At 39.5% G+C, this 18,923-nt stretch overlaps 1 protein-coding gene across 1 annotated transcript; it reads left to right on the top strand.

Annotated features, from left to right (window-relative positions):
* Window positions 1-220: 220 nt before the first annotated feature.
* On the top strand, window positions 221-13,774 carry hsd11b2 (hydroxysteroid (11-beta) dehydrogenase 2). The gene is made up of 5 exons (XM_016552917.1): window positions 221-750; window positions 6,960-7,172; window positions 10,185-10,370; window positions 11,510-11,647; window positions 12,385-13,774. Exons 1-5 carry the CDS (start codon window positions 477-479, stop codon window positions 12,810-12,812), a joined length of 1,239 nt encoding a protein of 412 aa, XP_016408403.1. The 5' UTR covers window positions 221-476; the 3' UTR covers window positions 12,813-13,774.
* The last annotated feature ends 5,149 nt before the right edge of the window (window positions 13,775-18,923 follow it).

The raw sequence follows: 18,923 nt of genomic DNA, 5'->3' as shown, positions 1-18,923 counted from the left end.
CCAAACAAAAGGAGAAAAAAGGTGAAAAAGACATGAAGAGCACATGCCTTGTTGGAAAGGAGACAAACGTATGTATGCCGGGGGGGGCTGAGTGTGGAGCATGCGAGAAATGTTGCGAAGCTTTGGCCATTGGGCTTTGATTACATCTGCTTGAGCATAGTCCCTCCCCTCTCCTGCAGAGTACACTATATATACACACACGCAGTCAGACGGATCTGTTCACTAGCTCTCCTACTCTCCTACTCTGAGTTGGAACGTGTGAGATCTGTGTGTAGCCTGCCTGAGCTCGAGATTGTAGGGAACCGAGTAGGCACATGGTTGCTCATTTGTAAGTGTGATCCCACTTGAGAAAGAGACAGTGATAAAGAGAGAGGGAGAGGGAAAAGAGGGAAAGGTGCCAGAGTCAGTATAAGAGAGACAGAAAGAAAAAGAGAAGAGGCAGGGAGAGAGTATAAAGCATTTCCACCTGTAGTACAATGGAAGACTGTGCAGTGTCTTTCTGGATTTACATCGGAGTAATGTCCATCCTTGTTGGTGGAGCGGTGAAGAAGTTTCTGACATTCCAAATCGGTGCCATGCCCTCAGTAGTGGCTTGGCTGGGTGCCACTCTGCTGGTGGAGAGACTGTGTGCCCTGTGCATGCCCGCTGTGCTGGCAAGATTGGTCCTCTGTGTGTCCTGCTGGCTGTACTTTACATGGGCCACCCCCAAACCCTTCCTGCCAGTTGAAGGCAAAGCTGTCTTCATCACAGGTAAGACCAAACATGAAGAAGTAGAACAAAAAATAATTTGCGCATTAAATGAAAGGGCATGTGTTATAGTTTAGTCTGCATTTATAATTAGTGCTCGGTGTCATTTTTTTTTTTTTCTCATTCGCGGCTGACTCAGAGGATCATTATGTGTTGACCTGAAATGCATGTGAATTGATAAGCACAGATTGTACAAACAGATGGGAAATGTAGGTCATGCTGGGTGGATTCTGTTGTGCAAACCTGCCACAATTATATTATGATTGCTGTTGTTTTTGTAACAGTAACTTTAAGAGGTTAAAGGAGAATGAGTTCCGTCTGCATCGTGACCGACTGAAACACAAATGTGTACACTTCTTGTCAGGACATGCTGTGATTTTGTATGGGAAGTCCCATATTAATTACTCTAATGATCAGAGTCACTTCTGCTCCCCAAAACATACTGTGTCTTATGTCTTATGAATATCCTGTACTTCTCTATCCATAGACCATAACAAGCTGAATGAAATGATCAGCTCACTATCAGTATTGACCCATATTTTATGGCAATGAGGAAAACACATGGTATGACTTAAATGATATTGGTCATGTGCCTTTCTATTCAAACTAAGCCAAGTATTTGTAAGATATGCATTCTGATTGACCTGACAATCTGATGTGTTGTGTGTTAACCTCTAATGTGTCCTGCCGCTGAACTAGAGAGTACTCTATCATGATTTGGCTTCTTCTTAATTGGCTGAGCTAATCTGATTCTAAATTAAATGATCTTATGCAACAAAATTGCAGTGTAAGTCATAAATCTAATCAAAGAGCTGCCGTGTTGTACCTGGTGGTGTACTTAAAACTCATTTACAAATTACAGCTGTATTTCTCCACTTGCAGCTTTGTAAACTGCTTCTTTATGTGCTCTTTGAGACGTCTGCAATTACAGTGAGTGTACTGCTTTAAAGGGATAGTTCACCGAAAAAAAAAAAATTGACAGTTACATCATTTACAGTACTCACTCTCATGTCGTTGCAAACCTGTATGGCATGAGGGTGAGTAAATGATGACAGAATTTTCATTTATGGGTGACCTTTCCCTTTTTCACACTAAGTACATTGCACACTTTGTCCAGTCACCAAGATTTAAAAAACGGTTTTCCTTTTTTTTCCCTCTGTGAGGCTTATTAAACAGACAAATAATGTTCAAATTCAAATCCTACAAATGCAGAAAGTTTTATGGTTGGGGATAAAAAAATATATTAGCACAATATCAAAACAATAAAAGTCAATGGGAAGTTCTTACTATACTGTAGAAAAGCAAACGTGTGTTTGTATGTATGAGATCTGCAACCATCAGCTCTTAAAAAGAATCTCACCAACACTGTGGAATTGCTAGTTCAGACCTTGAGGAATAAAGGCAATTATGTGTTGATTTATTTGACTAAGCGCTTTTAGAACTCCTGTTTAATCTGGATCATAAGCTCCTTCAGTAGCTATGTACTTCATTTGAGCACGTATCTTTTAGTTCAGTATGATTTCTTGATCCACTAAAGCCCAAAGCATCCCTAAACACTTAAACAATTGCTTGATTGCTAATTATTCAGCCTTTTCTGCAACTGAGGCAAACCACAATACTATATGTATGTGTATAATAAATGTATCACACTCGTATGCCTGCATACTGTATCCTGGGCTTTCAGAATGAAAATGTTATAGTTTATTTCCCTTAAATCTCTTTAGGTGGAGTTCCCAAACAGGTAAGTTTTTCCTGTTAATGATTTTATGTCGTTAAATTGTTAATGTCAGTTCATTTTTGACCTTGTCAAGTTTTTTATTTCTTTAAGCTGCCATGATAAATAAACAGGCCTTCCGTTGGTTCACTTAGCAGGGCAAGGGGTTAAGTTCAGTCGGTTACTCCAAGGCAGCTTATGTCCACTTTGATGGACGTGGGTTTCTCAGAAATAACTCATATGTGTTCCTTAAATCCCCCAAAGCTGTCTGCCGTCTATTGGCATGGTAACCAGCAGCAACCCAATCAACCCCTTTCATGACTTGTTTTAATACACGTACACAGAACCAGCGTGAGCTTCTGAGGTTGGCACAGGGCACACTACTTGATTATGTTTTCTTCATTTTCTTGTCTTTGTTTTTGTACTACCAGCTAGCATGTAATGACATGGTATCATACTTTTAAGTAATATTTCTGATGGACATTATGTTTTCTTAAATTACCCTTTTCAGAGCTCTTATGCCAAAAACCAAACGAAAGTGGAAAACCTGTAAACCTCTTACAAAGCCAGCAGAAAGGCACAGTCAGGGCTTGAATTGCTGTGAGGCAGGGGGTTAAGGTTACAAAACTGGCTGACTACACAAGCTAAAGTCGTTAGTTTGGAGAGAGTCAAGCTGGAAAAACGCCTATGTACACCTTGTACTGTACATGTTAATCACCAGCTTTGGGAATATAACATTAAAGTGTGTTGTTCACTATGCCAGAACTCCCAACATGTAAACTTCTGTAATCCTGACTCCTAATTAATCAGAGGCGTCTGTTTCTCAAAGAATGTTTCCTTTCTACATAATGAAGCCAGCTTTCTTTGCTAAAAACGTTTTTGTTGTTAAGGAGGATTTCCATAAATTGCCCAATAAAGGGAACATTTACATTCTCTGTACATAAATGTATGTTTTTATAAGAAATTCCTTCTTTTAACTTTGATGATAGTCTGTAAATACTGCATAGCTAGCTAAAACTTAAGAGTGTGTGTTCACATCTTGCTTTCTCTCAATTTCACATTGCCAGTAAATCATGATGGCTGAACTAAGCTGTGATTAGCACCAGGTTCTAGCAGCATGAAGGTGTGAACTTCTAGTGTTAAATAAACACACGCTCTCACCTCTTCATCTGTCTGCACTAACGTTTGCTTCTTTTGACTATCCCCACTCGAGTTGTGGAGATTTGTAAGAATCAATCAGCCTAATTCGTTCAGAACCCAACATTTCTATGAAAAGTATGACGTCAGTCCGGATCTGTAAATGAGCTACTAAGTACCAATTGACATTAGTCTGTATGTGAGATGAAGGGCAGGGGGAAATCTGATCACTTAGCATGAGGCAAACTCCATTGTGTTTACATGCTGAAGACAGCAGGAGGAAGCACGATTAATCCCACAACATTCAGAGACCTGAATGCGAGCCACTCAGGTCTTGCATGTGAGCTCACAAGTGAGTGAGGTGAAAGATGTATATGTCTTGGTCCCAAATATTATTTAGATAAATACATTATTTATTTAAACACTTAAGCTACTTAGAATGTATAAATGTCATATATTTTTTCATAATTTTTTAATTATTATAATTTTCTTATATTTTGTATATACTGTGGTACAAAATTGCATTTAGACACTTAAAAGTATTATAAATATTAAAATATTATACTTAGAAATATTATTTAATTTGAATAATTTTATATTATTATTATTATTATTATTATTATTATTATATTGGCTATTCTTTTTTTAAAGAAGCATTTGGATTCTTTCTGGTTGTTGAATCTTTCTTGTTTCCAGAGAGCTGACTTTATATATCCTGCAAACATGATCTTGAGTAATTGATTTGAAAAATAGAAAAGACATACATAAAAGGGAAGTTAGTTCTAAAAGTGTAAATTTATTTGTTTGCAGATGCCAATTGGTTTGATATTTTGCATCTAATGCAATGGCATTCAGGTATATTTAAAGGGATAATTCACCCAAAAATAGCTCTCTGACCCTCCCATAGACAGCAAGGATCAGCTACAAGAATACTTTTTGTGCGCAAAGAAACCAACTGTCCTCCAAGCCCTGTTGGCTTCACTGTGATCACGTGTGTGGGGGGGGGATTCAGAAGTGGCTCATTGGGGCTCTGGCAGGCCTTTTCCTTACCCAATGTCCCTGGAGCAACTCCAGAATGCAAGCCAGTTGAGTGTAGGATGAGATTTGCTAGACCCAAGATGTCTAATAATACCCATATCAATGTTACATAACAACACACAGTAAATATTTGGAGGAAAAGGAAGGGGAGGGACACCTCTGGCACTCTCGCCATGCCTAGTTGGTCAAGTCAGGTAAAGAGGTTAAACAGATAAGTAAGGTTTAAGTGTAGCATCATGAGGCCAGAGTTCAGAAAGGATTCACTTGGCACAGATGCATGAGATGTAGTCAGACCTCAAACTATACTCCACCACCAAATACTTTTGAAGTAATTCCTCATATTTCATTTAGCAGATTATAAATGCAAAAATTCCAAGAGAATGCACATAGATTTTTTTTTCGTTTACTTGTGTAAATCTAGTACCTTAGTTGGAATTTTGCATCAAAAGCACAGTACAGGCATTTTTCAGGGGGATGAATATTCACAGTATGGTGCCGTTTGTCTGAAATTTGGCGCACTGGATGCGACTTGCAAAAACATCAGAACTAATATGCAGATTCCCCTGTGTGATCATCTTTTTGGCTTTCACTCATTCATTTTAAATGGAAAGTGCTAATTTTTCCACATAGTTCCTAGCATTACCTAAGAATTAGAATTACCAGAATTAGAATCACCAGAATTATCTGGAACCTTCTTAAGTACCAGCTGGGGAACATGTACCCCTGGCTGGGAATAACTGACCTGGGCAATATTAATAAAATAAATAAATAAATAAATCTGAAGAGTGACAATAAAAAGTTAAATTGCCAGGTAGGTGCATTTATCACAACAATGGCATAATTTATTAATAATCATAATCAGTTAAAGTCTGTTATTCTTGATTACTTTTCTTAGCTCCCCCATCTCAAGCCCCATCCTTCTGCAGGCTCGACGTGTTTATTGAAAAATATCTGTTATGGATAACACTGAGAAAGCGAGGGCACAGCTAGTGTACTGACAGATATGTGCGTGTCCTCAGAGGACCTTGAGATAACATTTGCATAGAGGTGTGATTGTGTTTGTGTGTTTGTTCTCCCTGTACACTGAGTAACTGCTGTTATCATAACTGGTGTATAATTGTTTGCCACACATTCACAAATTAGAGGTGAAAAGTGAGGCCACTGACCTCTGGACGGTCTATAAAAAATGGTCACACATCACTGTTTTATTATTATCGGGGGTTCTTTAGGTTTACAACTTTGACTTTTCTGCCAAACTAAAGTAACGCAGAATGGAATACGTTTATTTTGGATGGAAATAAAATTCCTAACAATAATTTTTAAAAGAACAAAGATTATAAAAACTGGCACTCACAGAAAACTTTCCTTTCTAAAGCCCAGCGGTTCAATTATGTTGTAGACCTCACATTGAGAGAAATATTCATGTTTGTGTATCTATTCATGTCACTTTTGTTTCCAGAATCTGTAGTGTACTGTCGCTCAATTCCAAGAACAACTTGCACATCAGGGATAGGAAAAGAACAGAAAGTCTGCTGTTATTCTACTTTTTTTTTTTTTTAGCATTCATCTGCATGTTGGGGGTAAAGTTCCTGCTGGTTTATACGTTAACTGTACTCAAATGACCCTCATAAAGATCGGATGTTACATTTCCTTATTAATGTGTTGTTCCTTGCCACCACTTCTGTAAATGTGTGTGTGTGTGTGTGTGTGTGTGTGTTTGTCAGATATCAGAATCATGTGCATGCATTTATAACCATGGCTGCATTTGTTCTGATTTGCATTTTTAACATTTTAGTAATACAGCTCCCAAACAAGGTTCGCTGGGACGGTAAGAACATTGTCCTCAAATCGAAGGACGCTAACACCAATATCTCTTTAAGGTGTGTAATCTAGTAAAGAGATAACAGAGTTGAGTTTGCGAGATTGATGAGTCATACTATCTACTTGATATGGGGTGAAGACTTTATATAATTGTGCTTTTGTTTCCTGTTGTGCTGCTCTGGTTTTGCTGAACTTTATAGGTGTTTAGAGGTCATAGCAGTGAGATTACAATACGTTTTACCAATGTTGACGATGCTTCCTCCAAGTTTTCAATCCTGTTCCATAAAAGAAAGTCCTAAAACTGGCTTAAGTGTTCAAAAACGAATCCAAAACAGCTATTAGGGTCATGATAATATTGCTGTGGTGTTGCATAAGATGCCATTTAAGTGTAATTACTGTCAGATTTTGCCAAAATGTGAGTATTTAGAAAACTGTATTTAGAGTGTTTTGATTGTAATATGTTGGCATAACATTCTCATGTTTCCCTCCACTGTCTCTGTAGGCTGTGATTCAGGGTTTGGTAATGCTACAGCAAAGCGGTTAGATGCCATGGGGTTTGAAGTGTTCGCGACCGTATTGAACCTGGACGGAGGGGGAGCCAAGCACTTGCGCAGAGTCTGTTCATCACGCCTTACCCTCCTGCAGGTAGACATCACCCAGCCTCAGCAGGTACAGCAAGCCCTGCTCGACACCAAGGCCAAACTTGGAATGAGAGGTGAGGATTTACTTTTGAACTATGCCAGAAATACGCACACACAATCACATTCCAACATGCTTGAACACAATGAACCTAAAATACCCCTGAATTAATGTTTGTATATTCTGAAAACTGCCAGCAACTTTTGGTTACCCTGAATAAACTTTAACTAGCTTGTGGTTTCCATTAACATTTCTGTTGAACCAAATCTTGGAACCATGCTATCAACAAAGCACCCCATTGAATTACCCTTAAAGTAGGCCAAATAAATCAATTCATTTGTGCTCCATAGGCATTTTTTGGCATACATTTTTTGTTTATTTTACAAGAGATTGAGCATAGTCGGGTAATATATGCGTTTGTAGTGTGTGAGTTTTTTGGGGTTTGTTTGTTTGTACGTGACCAACGTGGATGTTTAATCTCAGAGAAAGTGTTGGGTAGAGGAGGGGATGGGGTGGAAGGGTGGTGTATAATTTGGCAGTACTTCAAGGGGCTGTTTTATTTTCAAACATACATACCACAGCGCCAGGTGGCTCATGGACCAATCAGGGAAAAAAACTGTTTTTCCATGCTGCCTTTTTCAAAACTCAAAGTCACCATATCAGTATTTTATTCTTTATTCTCCTCAAGTTAGATGCTAAGCTTAGGGAAAACTGAGGACATATCTGAATGCTCATATCTCAAAGAGTTTCTGTAGATTTAGTTTTTTCCCCTATACACTCTCCAAAAGAAGGTTTTCACAGTCATGCCATAAAATAACCATATTGGGTTCCCCAAAGAACCTTTCAGTGAACACTTCTTTAAAGACAGTAAACTATTTCTTCTTGTGTGAAGAACCTTTTTTCCTTTACAAATAACCATTTGTGCAATGGAACAGTTCCATGGATGTTAAAGGTTCTTCATGGAACCATAAATAAATCCCAATTAAAAAACTTTATTTTGAACTCAATCTCTATGTGCGGTAGCAGATTATTTCAGGCCTTTGTTGTTCTCTCCTCTCCCTGTTTCATTTCTTTCTCGGTTGAGGCATTGGTTTCCTTATTCTGCTAATAATTTCCCTAATCTATTGACCAAACAAAAGTTGAGAGCATGGGTGAAGAACATCATTCTTATTTAACCCAGAAATAAATTCAGACCGTGTTTTAGCGTAACTAGAGAGATATAAATCACGTGCTGTCTTCACAATCAGTTCTGTGCAATATCAGCAGATAAAACCCTCTGTACTAAACCACTCCGTATCTCTGTGATTCTCCAGATGGTCTTGGTCAATAATCCATTAGACAGGGTTGAAAATGTGCGACAAAGGCACATGTGCTGTATTTGGAACAATGTGTTCTGATGACAATAAACACATGCAACACATTTATACACTTAGGTGTCACAAGTTTAGATCAGTGCAGAGCTTTTGAAAAATGTAATGACCATCACAATCATTGATTTTTGCAGTTCTGCTTCAGTAACTGTCACTTTAGAGCAGTGGTTCTCAACCAGCAAACATCCAAGTGGTCTGTAGATTATGAATGTGTTTCAATTAAGAAATTATTATTAATATCAAACAAAATCAAAGAACAATTAATATTTAAAAGGTGACTTTAAAATGCTAAAAGAACAAAATCAAGTTCTTGAAACTTCTAAAATTATAAAATGAACTGTGGTTCATTAATTTAATATTTCAGTACTCCCAGTTTCTGTTAAACCCTTGTGTGGTCTTCGGTCATTTCTGACCGGAGAATGTTACATTTTGAATTTTTAAAAATCGTAGCTTCACCAGAATTGTACTAAACTTGGTGACTTTTGTCACTTGGTATGTGAACACACAAAAAAATTGAGGGCATGATTCGAAAAAGCTAAGTGGTCGTAAAAAAAATAGTCACACTCATGGTCAAATACAGAACATGTTTGTGTGTACAATCTACAAATCCCCAACAATGCAGAAAAAAATTGCACGGCAATGAAGGGGTGAAACTCTAAAACATCTAGAGTGCAAAATCCACACACCAACTCACACACGCGCGGACACATACTTGTACACACACACACACACCTATGAACTGGTGTGACTGTAACACTGAAACTATGTAAAAAAGTTCAAGAGTGTAAAACAGATCAAAAGTGTAATCAAGAGTGTAAAACAGATACATCCCCTCACACACACTTACTTACACACACTCACAGACACACACATACAGAATTATACATACTCAAATGAATTGGTATGCTAAAACCATATAGCCAAAATGAGTCAGAAGACTGAAATAAGAGGTTAAAATCAGATCAGACCCAGAAGGATTAAGCTCTGATAAAACATTCCTATTCATTTTTGTTAGAATTTTAATGTTTTGTGTATCAAAATGCTTTCTGTGTTCAGGTTTTTTAAATGTAATAATAATGCAAAAACCTACACTTCAAATCAACATTTAAAACATAAAAAAATATAAACCTTGACAAAAAGTAGTCTTTGAGAATGCCTTAATATACATTTAAATCCACAACCTAATAAAAGTAAACAATTATGCATAAAAACAACTAGGGAATTCACAAGCCTCTCAATAGAGTCCTATACAGGAATCTAGTGGTTACACCATGAAATTACAGGTTTTTCTTTTTTTTTGCTCTCACCAGGAGGTGGTATTCTGCCTTCAAAAAAATGGATTTTAAAGGCCTAGTCTCTATTTTAATCTGAAATACTGCATTAATTGAAAAATAATTGTAAAAAAGGAGAACATTTTTTTTTTACTATTTTCAACGGGAAAAATTGATCATAATTATTGCATAAATATTCATTAGTACCATAAAATTCTCTCAAAATACAAAAGAAAAAAGAAAAAATATTATTGAACAACAATATATTAAATTTATTTTACTGATGAAAAAAAAAGTTACATTTCAGGTGTCCGGTCCCTTTTGACCATGAAGACCATGAGTGTGACTCCCAAATGAGGAGCACACAAAAAAAGCATCTTTGTCGTAATTACAGCATAAAACATAAAGTAACCTACATTATACTTGTGCATGTTTTCTTTCCTCTAGATTTGTGGGGGCTTGTTAATAATGCTGGATTGTGTGTGAACATTGGGGATGCTGAGTTCTCACTGATGTCCAACTACAGAGGATGCATGGAGGTTAACTTCTTTGGAACACTCACCGTCACCAGGACCTTCCTGCCACTTCTCAGACAGGCTAAAGGCCGGATTGTGACAATCTCCAGCCCTTCAGGTACGGTGAACGCACACACACACACACACACACACACACACGTACACGTGAGCGCTAACCATCCAGCAATTGCACTTATACAGATATTATCTATCCGAGCCACTCTTCTCAGACTTCACCACTAATAAAAGAGAAAGAAAAGAAAGAGTCAGTTAAACTGTTTTTATGAGTGTTTCCAGGTTCTTGTTTCAGTGCTAAATCTAATTAGTAGTCTCTTTCTCTCTCTCTCTGCCATCCACATAAAGCTGCTAGCGCTTATAAATGGAGCTCTGTCCGTCAGATGTTTATTTTATGCCTTCCATCTGGCTTCATCACACCTCACCAAATACTAATGGGAGTCCAAACTGTAATCCACCTGTTTTCTTTTCTTCTCAAGTGTCCACTAACAATTTCGACTGAGAGCAGCTCTCTGCTCAGGCTCATGCTGGAATTCAGTCAGTGGGGGAAATCGGTGGACTTTTAGCTTTGCCTGGCTCCCCTGATTTCATCTCCGTTTGTTTACTGCCGTTGTGCCAAAACAGTGTGATACTATGAGTAACAGCCTGGCGCAGGACGCCATTGAGTTATCTGTAAACGCTGGCGCACAGTCCTTTTAAATAAAGATGTCTCCATCAGTTCAGTCTCCCTGTAGAAGAAAACAAAATGTTTCAGATGCTACTGTCACAATACAGATGAACAGTCGTTCTCTCAGAGGGCTTACAGGAGGCCTGTTGTCTTAAAACATCCCGTACATCCTCCCAGTGATTTGAACACAAGCCTTTTTATTCCGCAAAGCCTTGAGGCAAAACCACACAGTTTATAAACAGTTTCAATCTGCAGTTAACCTCCACAGTGCTGCTTGCTTTTCACCGTTAAACTGATGATTGTCCTGGCTGCAGTCCAGATCTTTATTACCCCTACAATGAATGACACTCCTCCCTCTGTCAAAAAACAGCAAAGTTATACTTCTGGTACGTGTCCCATAAAGCCCATCACTGTGTCTTTACCGGTTCTCAGGCAACGTGACAGATTTGAAACAGTAATGTGGTAGCTCTTCCTACGTAGTTTTTTACAGTCTTTATCGTATCGGCCAGCTCATTAAAATGTTCAAGGATGTGCAGTGCTGTAAATTGTGATTATGATATCTCGGTTTTCTGCAGGTGAGCATCCCTTCCCTTGTTTGGCGTCGTACGGGGCTTCAAAAGCTGCTCTAAATCTTTTTACCAACACACTTCGTCATGAGCTGGAGCCATGGGGTGTCAAAGTCTCCACCATCTTACCCTCTGCCTTTAAGACAGGTGATTAACATTTTAACAATGTGAAGCCAAGTTACATATACCAAAATTCACTTATCTGTATACTGCTGTTCTCTGTAGTCTTGTCAAGGGGTTGTAATTTGATTTTAAATTACAGATTTGAGTTTAAAGCCACTTAAATGGACAATTTGGTGTATAAACTGCAGATTACCCTTTTTAACATCTAGTTCAATGAACTGGTTTATAGATTTTAGTTTATAACATATTGCAAATTAAAGTACAGGCAAGAAGTGAACCATTTAATTCATCCCCTTCTACACTACATTATTAAAAATATGTATAATTATATATTCTTTATCATTATATTTGTGTTCTTGTAGTTATTTAGGTATTTATTATTGTCAGAAGAAGAAAAGCGAGTACAAATATACTTGAAGTTTTCTTATCGGACGCTTAAAGCACACAAGCTATACAAGCAACTTAAAGATATTCTTAGACAAATGGGTTACATCTTGAGAGAAAACTGCCACGTCAGTTGAGTTCTCATTTAAGTTGTTTATTTACATCTGAGCCTCTGGGATCCGTCAGGTTTTGAGCTGACATTTGAGTCCTTCTTTACACACCTACTGAACAGATAGTCCGGCCAAATGCAGGAATTACAATATAAATAGCTGAATAAAGTGTCCCCAGACCTCTGTTTATGTCTCCAATCTGTCCTGGACCGATTTCTCCATGTCCCCCACATTCGTCGGTTTATGTTGCATATCCTTGTCTTGCAGGGCAGAGCAGTAATACAGAGTACTGGGAAAAAGAGTACAAGAACCTGATCCAGAACTTGCCTCCAAGCCTTCTAGAAGAATATGGGGAAGAATACCTGCTGGAGACCAAGGAACTCTTCCAGAGTTACGCAAAAACAGCCAATGAGGATCTGAGCCCTGTCATCAACACCATTGTGGACGCACTCCTCTCTCCTCAACCCCAGGTGCGATACTACGCTGGGCCGGGTTTAACACTCATGTACTTCATCTGCAGCTACTTGCCTTTGAGTATCAGTGACAGGTTCCTCCAGAAACTCTTTGTACAGAAGAAAGTGATGCCTCGTGCCCTTAGGAAACAACAAGGTCTGAGCCTCAACGACAATAACAACAGCATAAAGGAGAACATGAATAACAGTAACAACAACAGCTTCACAAAGATTATCGATTAGTTCTGGTAAAGAGTGTAAAAACATCCTTTAGCACCACTAATGTGATCTACTTATAGAGATATGTTTCCATTATGTATACTTTACTTTTCTCTTGTCTTCATTTTGTTGTATATGTTGTGCAATATTTTGAGGGGATCACTGAATTGCACCAAATCATCTATGGTAAACCCAGTGCTTAAAAGACAGTTGACACTCATGAGCATAATAAAAAAGAGGTCATGCCCACAGGCCATATTATAATTAATACAAGTTCTCAGGTGAGGCAAAATCCAAACAGATAACATACGGTTTATGCATTTCTCATATGGCACAAATTCTGGGTGTTCACCATGGAGACACCTTAATTGAGTTTGGTGTGAAATTTCAACATGGATGATCATTAACAGCCAAACATCTGAAGCTGTGTTCCGATACTGCACTGAGAGGCTGATGATAATGTTACTATGATCAAACCAGGGTCAAATGTGGTCAGAGTGCAACATCAAGTAAATATTGTGGGTTGTTTTTTTTTTGTTCTTTAAGTGACCAATGGGCTGAAGTGGTTCCTAAAGTCAGAAGTCCTTTTTAAAATGTATTTTACTCCATAGTTTTGCATTTGTTATGTTTATTTTTTTCCATGTCACATTTTGTGGTGTATTTATGCCATTTTGTTCTAAAATAAATCACTTAAACTGTGAATTTTATACAAATATGGAAAAAAGAACAAAAAAAGTTTTAAATTGTTCACTTGATCATTCTTAGAGTATATTAAAGTTGACTTTTTAAATAATCGACCTGTGTGTTTTTATATTTCCGGTCAGAGAACACGAACAATGGCTCCCTTTAGCTGCTCAAAGATCTTTGTGAAAGCTAAATGACCTTCTCTAATCGTTGTACTGAAACCCAGCCACCCACTACTGCTAATGGGTTAATTAGCTGTTACTGTTAATTAGCAATTGTATGTAGCCATGCTAATTGCAAATTTCAGTTTGTGTAATAAAGCCAACATGAAGAAACTGGGTCAACATGAGGAAGAAACTGGGTCACAGGGGCAAAAACACACACACACACACACACACACACAGACAGGAGGGACCCGGAGCAAGAGGAGCACAGCAGGACCCAGGCCACAGCCATGATGTCGACCCACGGTGGAGCCGACGGAGGGAGGGGCCATGGAGGAGGAATGGCCGCCGACTCCAGGGGGGCGACCAACGGTCGGCAGGTGGTGGAGGAGCCCGAGGTGGAGACAGAGAGCCAGGGCGACGGGGAGGATCCGGAGGTCCTAGGCGGAGCAGATGGTGCCGGCTACCGACGCGGAGATGTGGATCTGGGAGGCCATGGTGGAGCCGAAGCGACAGAGGACTGAGTTGGAGCCGAGGAGATGAAGGAGCCTGACGGAGCCGGAGGGCCGAGGCGGAGTCCAGGCCTCGGAGGCTGGAGGCGAAGTCAACGGAGACTCCAGCCACGGCGACGCTGGATGATGGCAGTCCCGCGGGGCTCGCACCACAATGATGGTGGGCTGAGGGGGCACTGGAGGGCGCTCTGAACTGAATTCAGGGGCTGGAACCCTTTCCTCGTCCTTTTGGCACTTTCACCCCGCCATACTCAGCAGCGGTGCAGGGGGCGGAGCTCCACTCCGCGCTCACACCGTCCGTGGCTTTCTCCCTCGTGGCAGGCATTGTTGCCGGCTCACACACCTTGACTGACGTCACGGCCTCTGGCTCCGCAGCGATCCTCATCTCTGTCGCTCTCTCTAGCGATGGCTCGTCGGTCGCGGCGGGCTCTGGCTCTCCGGCATGCGCATTGGGGAGATGGTGGGCTGGGCTCTGGGTCGGGAGTGGCACTGGCAATTAATTCCTGGGAACCGGCGGGGAACGGAGATCCATTTCTCGCCAGTGTCCACTCCACAAAGGCGCCGAATTCATCTTCGGACGACGGTGCTCTGCACGCGGTGTTGAGGCTGGCGTCATAGAACGCGCAGAGCACGTCGTCCGGATAGGTGGGGAGATGGGCAATAGCCAGAAACAGTCTGGTATGACCCTCAAGCGAATTATCCCCCTGCTCCAGCAGGAGTAGGATGAATTCAGGGCGAAGGAGGGGATCCATAGGGCACACAACGGAAACAAAAAACTGAGTAAAAAGAGAAAAAAAACGGAGGGTACAAACGGAGGTAACTGTTTGGGTTGGGTCTTCTGTCACAATTCACTCGGGGAGCAAGGAATGAGGAAACGAGAAGTACTTGAATAACACAGTCTTTAATAATCCACAGGAAAACCAAGAACAAGGAGGACATTCAACAAGTAGACCCGACAAACAAGAACTGAAAGGACTAGGGCTTTTAAAGGCAGGATAATTGGGGAGGAACGAGACACACCTGGAATCAAATTAACACAATCAACATGAGGAAGAAACTGGGTCACAGGGGCAAAAACACACACAGAATAGTCCATAATCCTGACATAGGCTTTTTTTTTTAAAAGAAAATGAATACTATTCAGCAAAGGTACCACAATAAAAGCATTCACAGAAGGTTATTATTTCTGTTATTTTGAACTTTGTATTCATTCAAGAATCCTGAAAATAATAATAATAATAATAATTGTTTCCACAAATATGAAGCAGCACAACATTGATAGTAATAAGAAATTTTTCTTGAGCACAAAATCAACATGATTTCTGAAGGATCATGTGACACTGAAGACTGGAGTAATGGCTGCAGCCATTTGGGGGAATGTGACCTTACATACCATTGTCAGGGTTCATTTTTTCAAAACAGTTAAGTAACATGCATAAGGCCCAGTGGCGTAACTGCAGGCAGTGCAGCCGCACTGGGGCCCGTGCCGCGGGGGAGGCCCGCAGCGCACGCGGGCCCTGCCCACATTTCAAGCGACTATATTAATATAAATTAATAATAAACGTATTAATAAAAAAATACAATTAGTACCGAGATTCTTCACAGTACTGAATATAAATACATAAATTCGCATCAACTTCTCCTGTGCTTTAGAAGTCTGGTGGTAGAACTTTTGTCACGCATTTCCGAGGTTCTGGGTTCTAATCCACTCTCGTGTAGTTTTTTTTTCTCTCATTAAAACCAAAGGTGTTCACAGTTCAAGCATATCACAATGTTAGTTTAAATGTTTAAACGATATAAATGTGCGCTATTAGGTGCATATCTAATCGTTTGTGTGAAGAGTGGAAGCTTAAGGCACTTTGCAGGACATGGAGGCGCTCACTTGCAATAGCCCGTTGTAACTGGGGCCCGTCATTACTAAGTTACGCCACTGATAAGGCCTGTTATAAAATAAGTTCGATATCTACTGGGATAGTAACAAACAACAAAGAGTTAACAAATTACCCGTTAACATTACTCTCTCTCTACTTGAGAGAGCCTGGACACTGAACAGAGGATTCAGCTGAATGTAAGCAGATCTACAATGGCTTCAGTCTCAGTCTTTGAGACCTTGCACAGGCATAATCTGTCTCCCGCGACCTAGACCATTTACTACACACATTTCAATACAATTAATTTCAACGTTTTTGACCAAAGCACAAAATGCTCAGTTCCTGGTAAAAGTTATACCAAGAACTAAGTTTGCACAAATTTCATGGAATCAGGACATTCATAGAGCAGGGGAACTGGCTCAAAACACCCACAGTTGAGAAGCTTAGCCTTTGGAGAAAGCTCAGAATCCCCGGGAGATTAATTGGTAATCATGCTTATCTCATTAACTGCATTTATTGTTTTTGGAAAGAGCAGTGTGGCCTTTCTTTGATAGCTGAAACATAATAAGGAATAAATGGGACACATTGTCACACACCACATCACATTGGGTCCTGTGATTAACAAAGCAGCGCTTGGTTCATAATTGATGAGAACTTTGTTCCTAAACAATGCAAATGGTCCCTGCAAGTAAACACTGTAAGTATGAGTGTCACTTGTGTAATAAACAGAGAAAAGTACGCTCAGCCTCCCAGCTGCAGCAATTTCGGAAAAGCATTAATCATTCCAAAAAAAAGTTTTACAAACATTTCTGCTGTTCATTGTGTCTTTTTTCAGTTTCATCGATTGTGCAAACTTTCATACATCAGCTTTTTCTTTCCCAACCACTGAATGATTGTGAAGTAAGTAGCTGGGATTTGTTCATTTTGAAAGTATCTTCATTGTTTTCATCCTTGATACAAGCAATTTTACCAGACCGTGATGTAAAACTAAAGGCTGTTAGGGACAATGTGTTCAACACCAACTTCCTGATTCAAAAGGCAATACATCAACACAAGAAAAAATTAAATCTTCTTCTTGGTCTCCGAGCCATGGTCTAGCAGTTACTGCTTTCACACGATGAGATTTGGTGCTCACATTGGTGATGCAAGTTCAAGTCTGCGACAAGTTTACATCATTTGCCAAATCCTGTTCCCTTCAGAATATACTGAGAAAGAGTCGAGATTAATAATGCTGGTGGTGTCCTAAGGCAAAAGTTCAGCCAAACCTGAAAGGGAAAATTACTTAAAAAAAAAAAAAATAGGGGAAAAGAAACTCAAGATATTTCACACACAGCTAAACCTCTATCTGCAGGTCAGGGTGGGGATGTTGTTTAGGACACAAAACTCAAAAAGGGAACAACTATGTTAAAGGGGAATCACACTTCTTTTTTTCTTTTACACAAAGTAGGAAATTACTTACTGTGATGACGTGAAATTTCTGCAGTAACCAAATCCTGAAATGTTAATGTGAATTGTTAATGACATTTTCTATTCTTTTATCAATTATGAAGCACTACTTCCAAGATTTATTGGTTACAAACCCATTTGCAGTGACTGTACGGTCTGACACGTTGAGATGTGGTGCTCATATAGGCAATACAAGTTCAAGTCTCCCCATTCAAATCCCATTGTTTACTGCTCTCATTTACTGCCACTGTTAGTTAACATAGCAAAAAGGCCTAAATTAAACAAGACACTGGACCCAATGTCCTAGAGTTGAGAAATTTGGCCCAGAGGAAAGAAAAGCAACGAAAATTCTGAGAAAGAGTTAAGATTAATAATGCTAGTGGTGTCCTGAGGCAAGAGTTCAGCCAAATCCGAAAAGGAAAATTACTCAAAAAAGGGAAAAGAAACTCACAAATGTTTCACACACAAGTCAACTCTTGGGTGGCGGTCAGGTTTTTAGGACACAGGGCAGGAGATTGTGCCACTCAAAAAGGGATAACACACCGCTAACATAGATAAACACTGTAGATCCATCCAGTGTTACCTCACAGTTGGTCTCATTCACCATACATGGACTGTTCACAGGATTTTCCATTGTAACACTTCATGTTCTCAGCAGTACTTGTATGTAGAACTGATGATTAAAAAAATTAAAAATTAGATGAAAATTTCAATAAAAAAAAGCTGCTTACAAGCTGCTTGCTTGAAAGCTTCACATTTAAAAACCTTTGCAGGTGTGCCACAGGTTTTAAGGCCATGGTGTCATTTGCCAGTTCCCCTCAGGACAGGAGATAGGAGTGCTGCACACTGTCTCAGTGCTGCTGATGTTAAAATCCAGCACAGGACGCCAACATCAACACACTAAGTTCCTAACACTAAGCATACTTGGAGTGATGGAAAATGGTATCGCTTGTGCTGGCCAGACTCACTAGGCTAAAGAAGTAGATCCAAAACCATAACAGACTTCAACGAACAGCCTCATACGTCTGTTTCTAAGTATCTCCTCTCCGCTGTTTGTTTTCTGCCACTTTAATCATAGGAAGATGAAGCAAAGTCCAGAATACTGAAAAAAAAACATTAAATACAAATACACTGTATTTATTCACCCTCATGGCATTCAAAATCTGTATGACTTTCTTCTGTGGAACACAAAAGAAGCTATTTTCAAGAATGTTGAAACCAAGCAGTTTTGGTACTTGTTTTGTGTTCTGCAGAAGAAAGAACGCCATACAGGTGTGGAATGACATAAGGCTGTGTAAAGTGAAATGGTGTTCCTAGAATGCAAAATACTTGTGTGGCGATACAACAGAAGCATTTTGCTACATGTATCACCTAATCCAAATGACATTGTTCCATAAATTCACATACATTTACAAAACAAGTAACCAGAAATACAATACAGTAACCAGAAAGACCATA

The sequence above is a fragment of the Sinocyclocheilus rhinocerous genome, unplaced genomic scaffold, assembly GCF_001515625.1.
Source record: "Sinocyclocheilus rhinocerous isolate Xijiao unplaced genomic scaffold, SAMN03320098_v1.1 scaffold225, whole genome shotgun sequence".
NCBI lineage: Eukaryota > Metazoa > Chordata > Actinopteri > Cypriniformes > Cyprinidae > Sinocyclocheilus > Sinocyclocheilus rhinocerous.
Note: the sequence above shows the minus strand (reverse complement) of the source record. Positions and strands in the feature narration are given on the sequence as shown.

Excerpts from the sequence above, each read along its gene's own strand:
- hsd11b2 (XM_016552917.1), top strand. The coding sequence starts at position 477 with ATGGAAGACTGTGCAGTGTCTTTCTGGATTTACATCGGAGTAATGTCC. Across the intron at positions 10,371-11,509 it reads GACAATCTCCAGCCCTTCAG|GTGAGCATCCCTTCCCTTGT; the intron begins GTACGGTGAACG and ends GGTTTTCTGCAG. Across the intron at positions 11,648-12,384 it reads ACCCTCTGCCTTTAAGACAG|GGCAGAGCAGTAATACAGAG; the intron begins GTGATTAACATT and ends CTTGTCTTGCAG.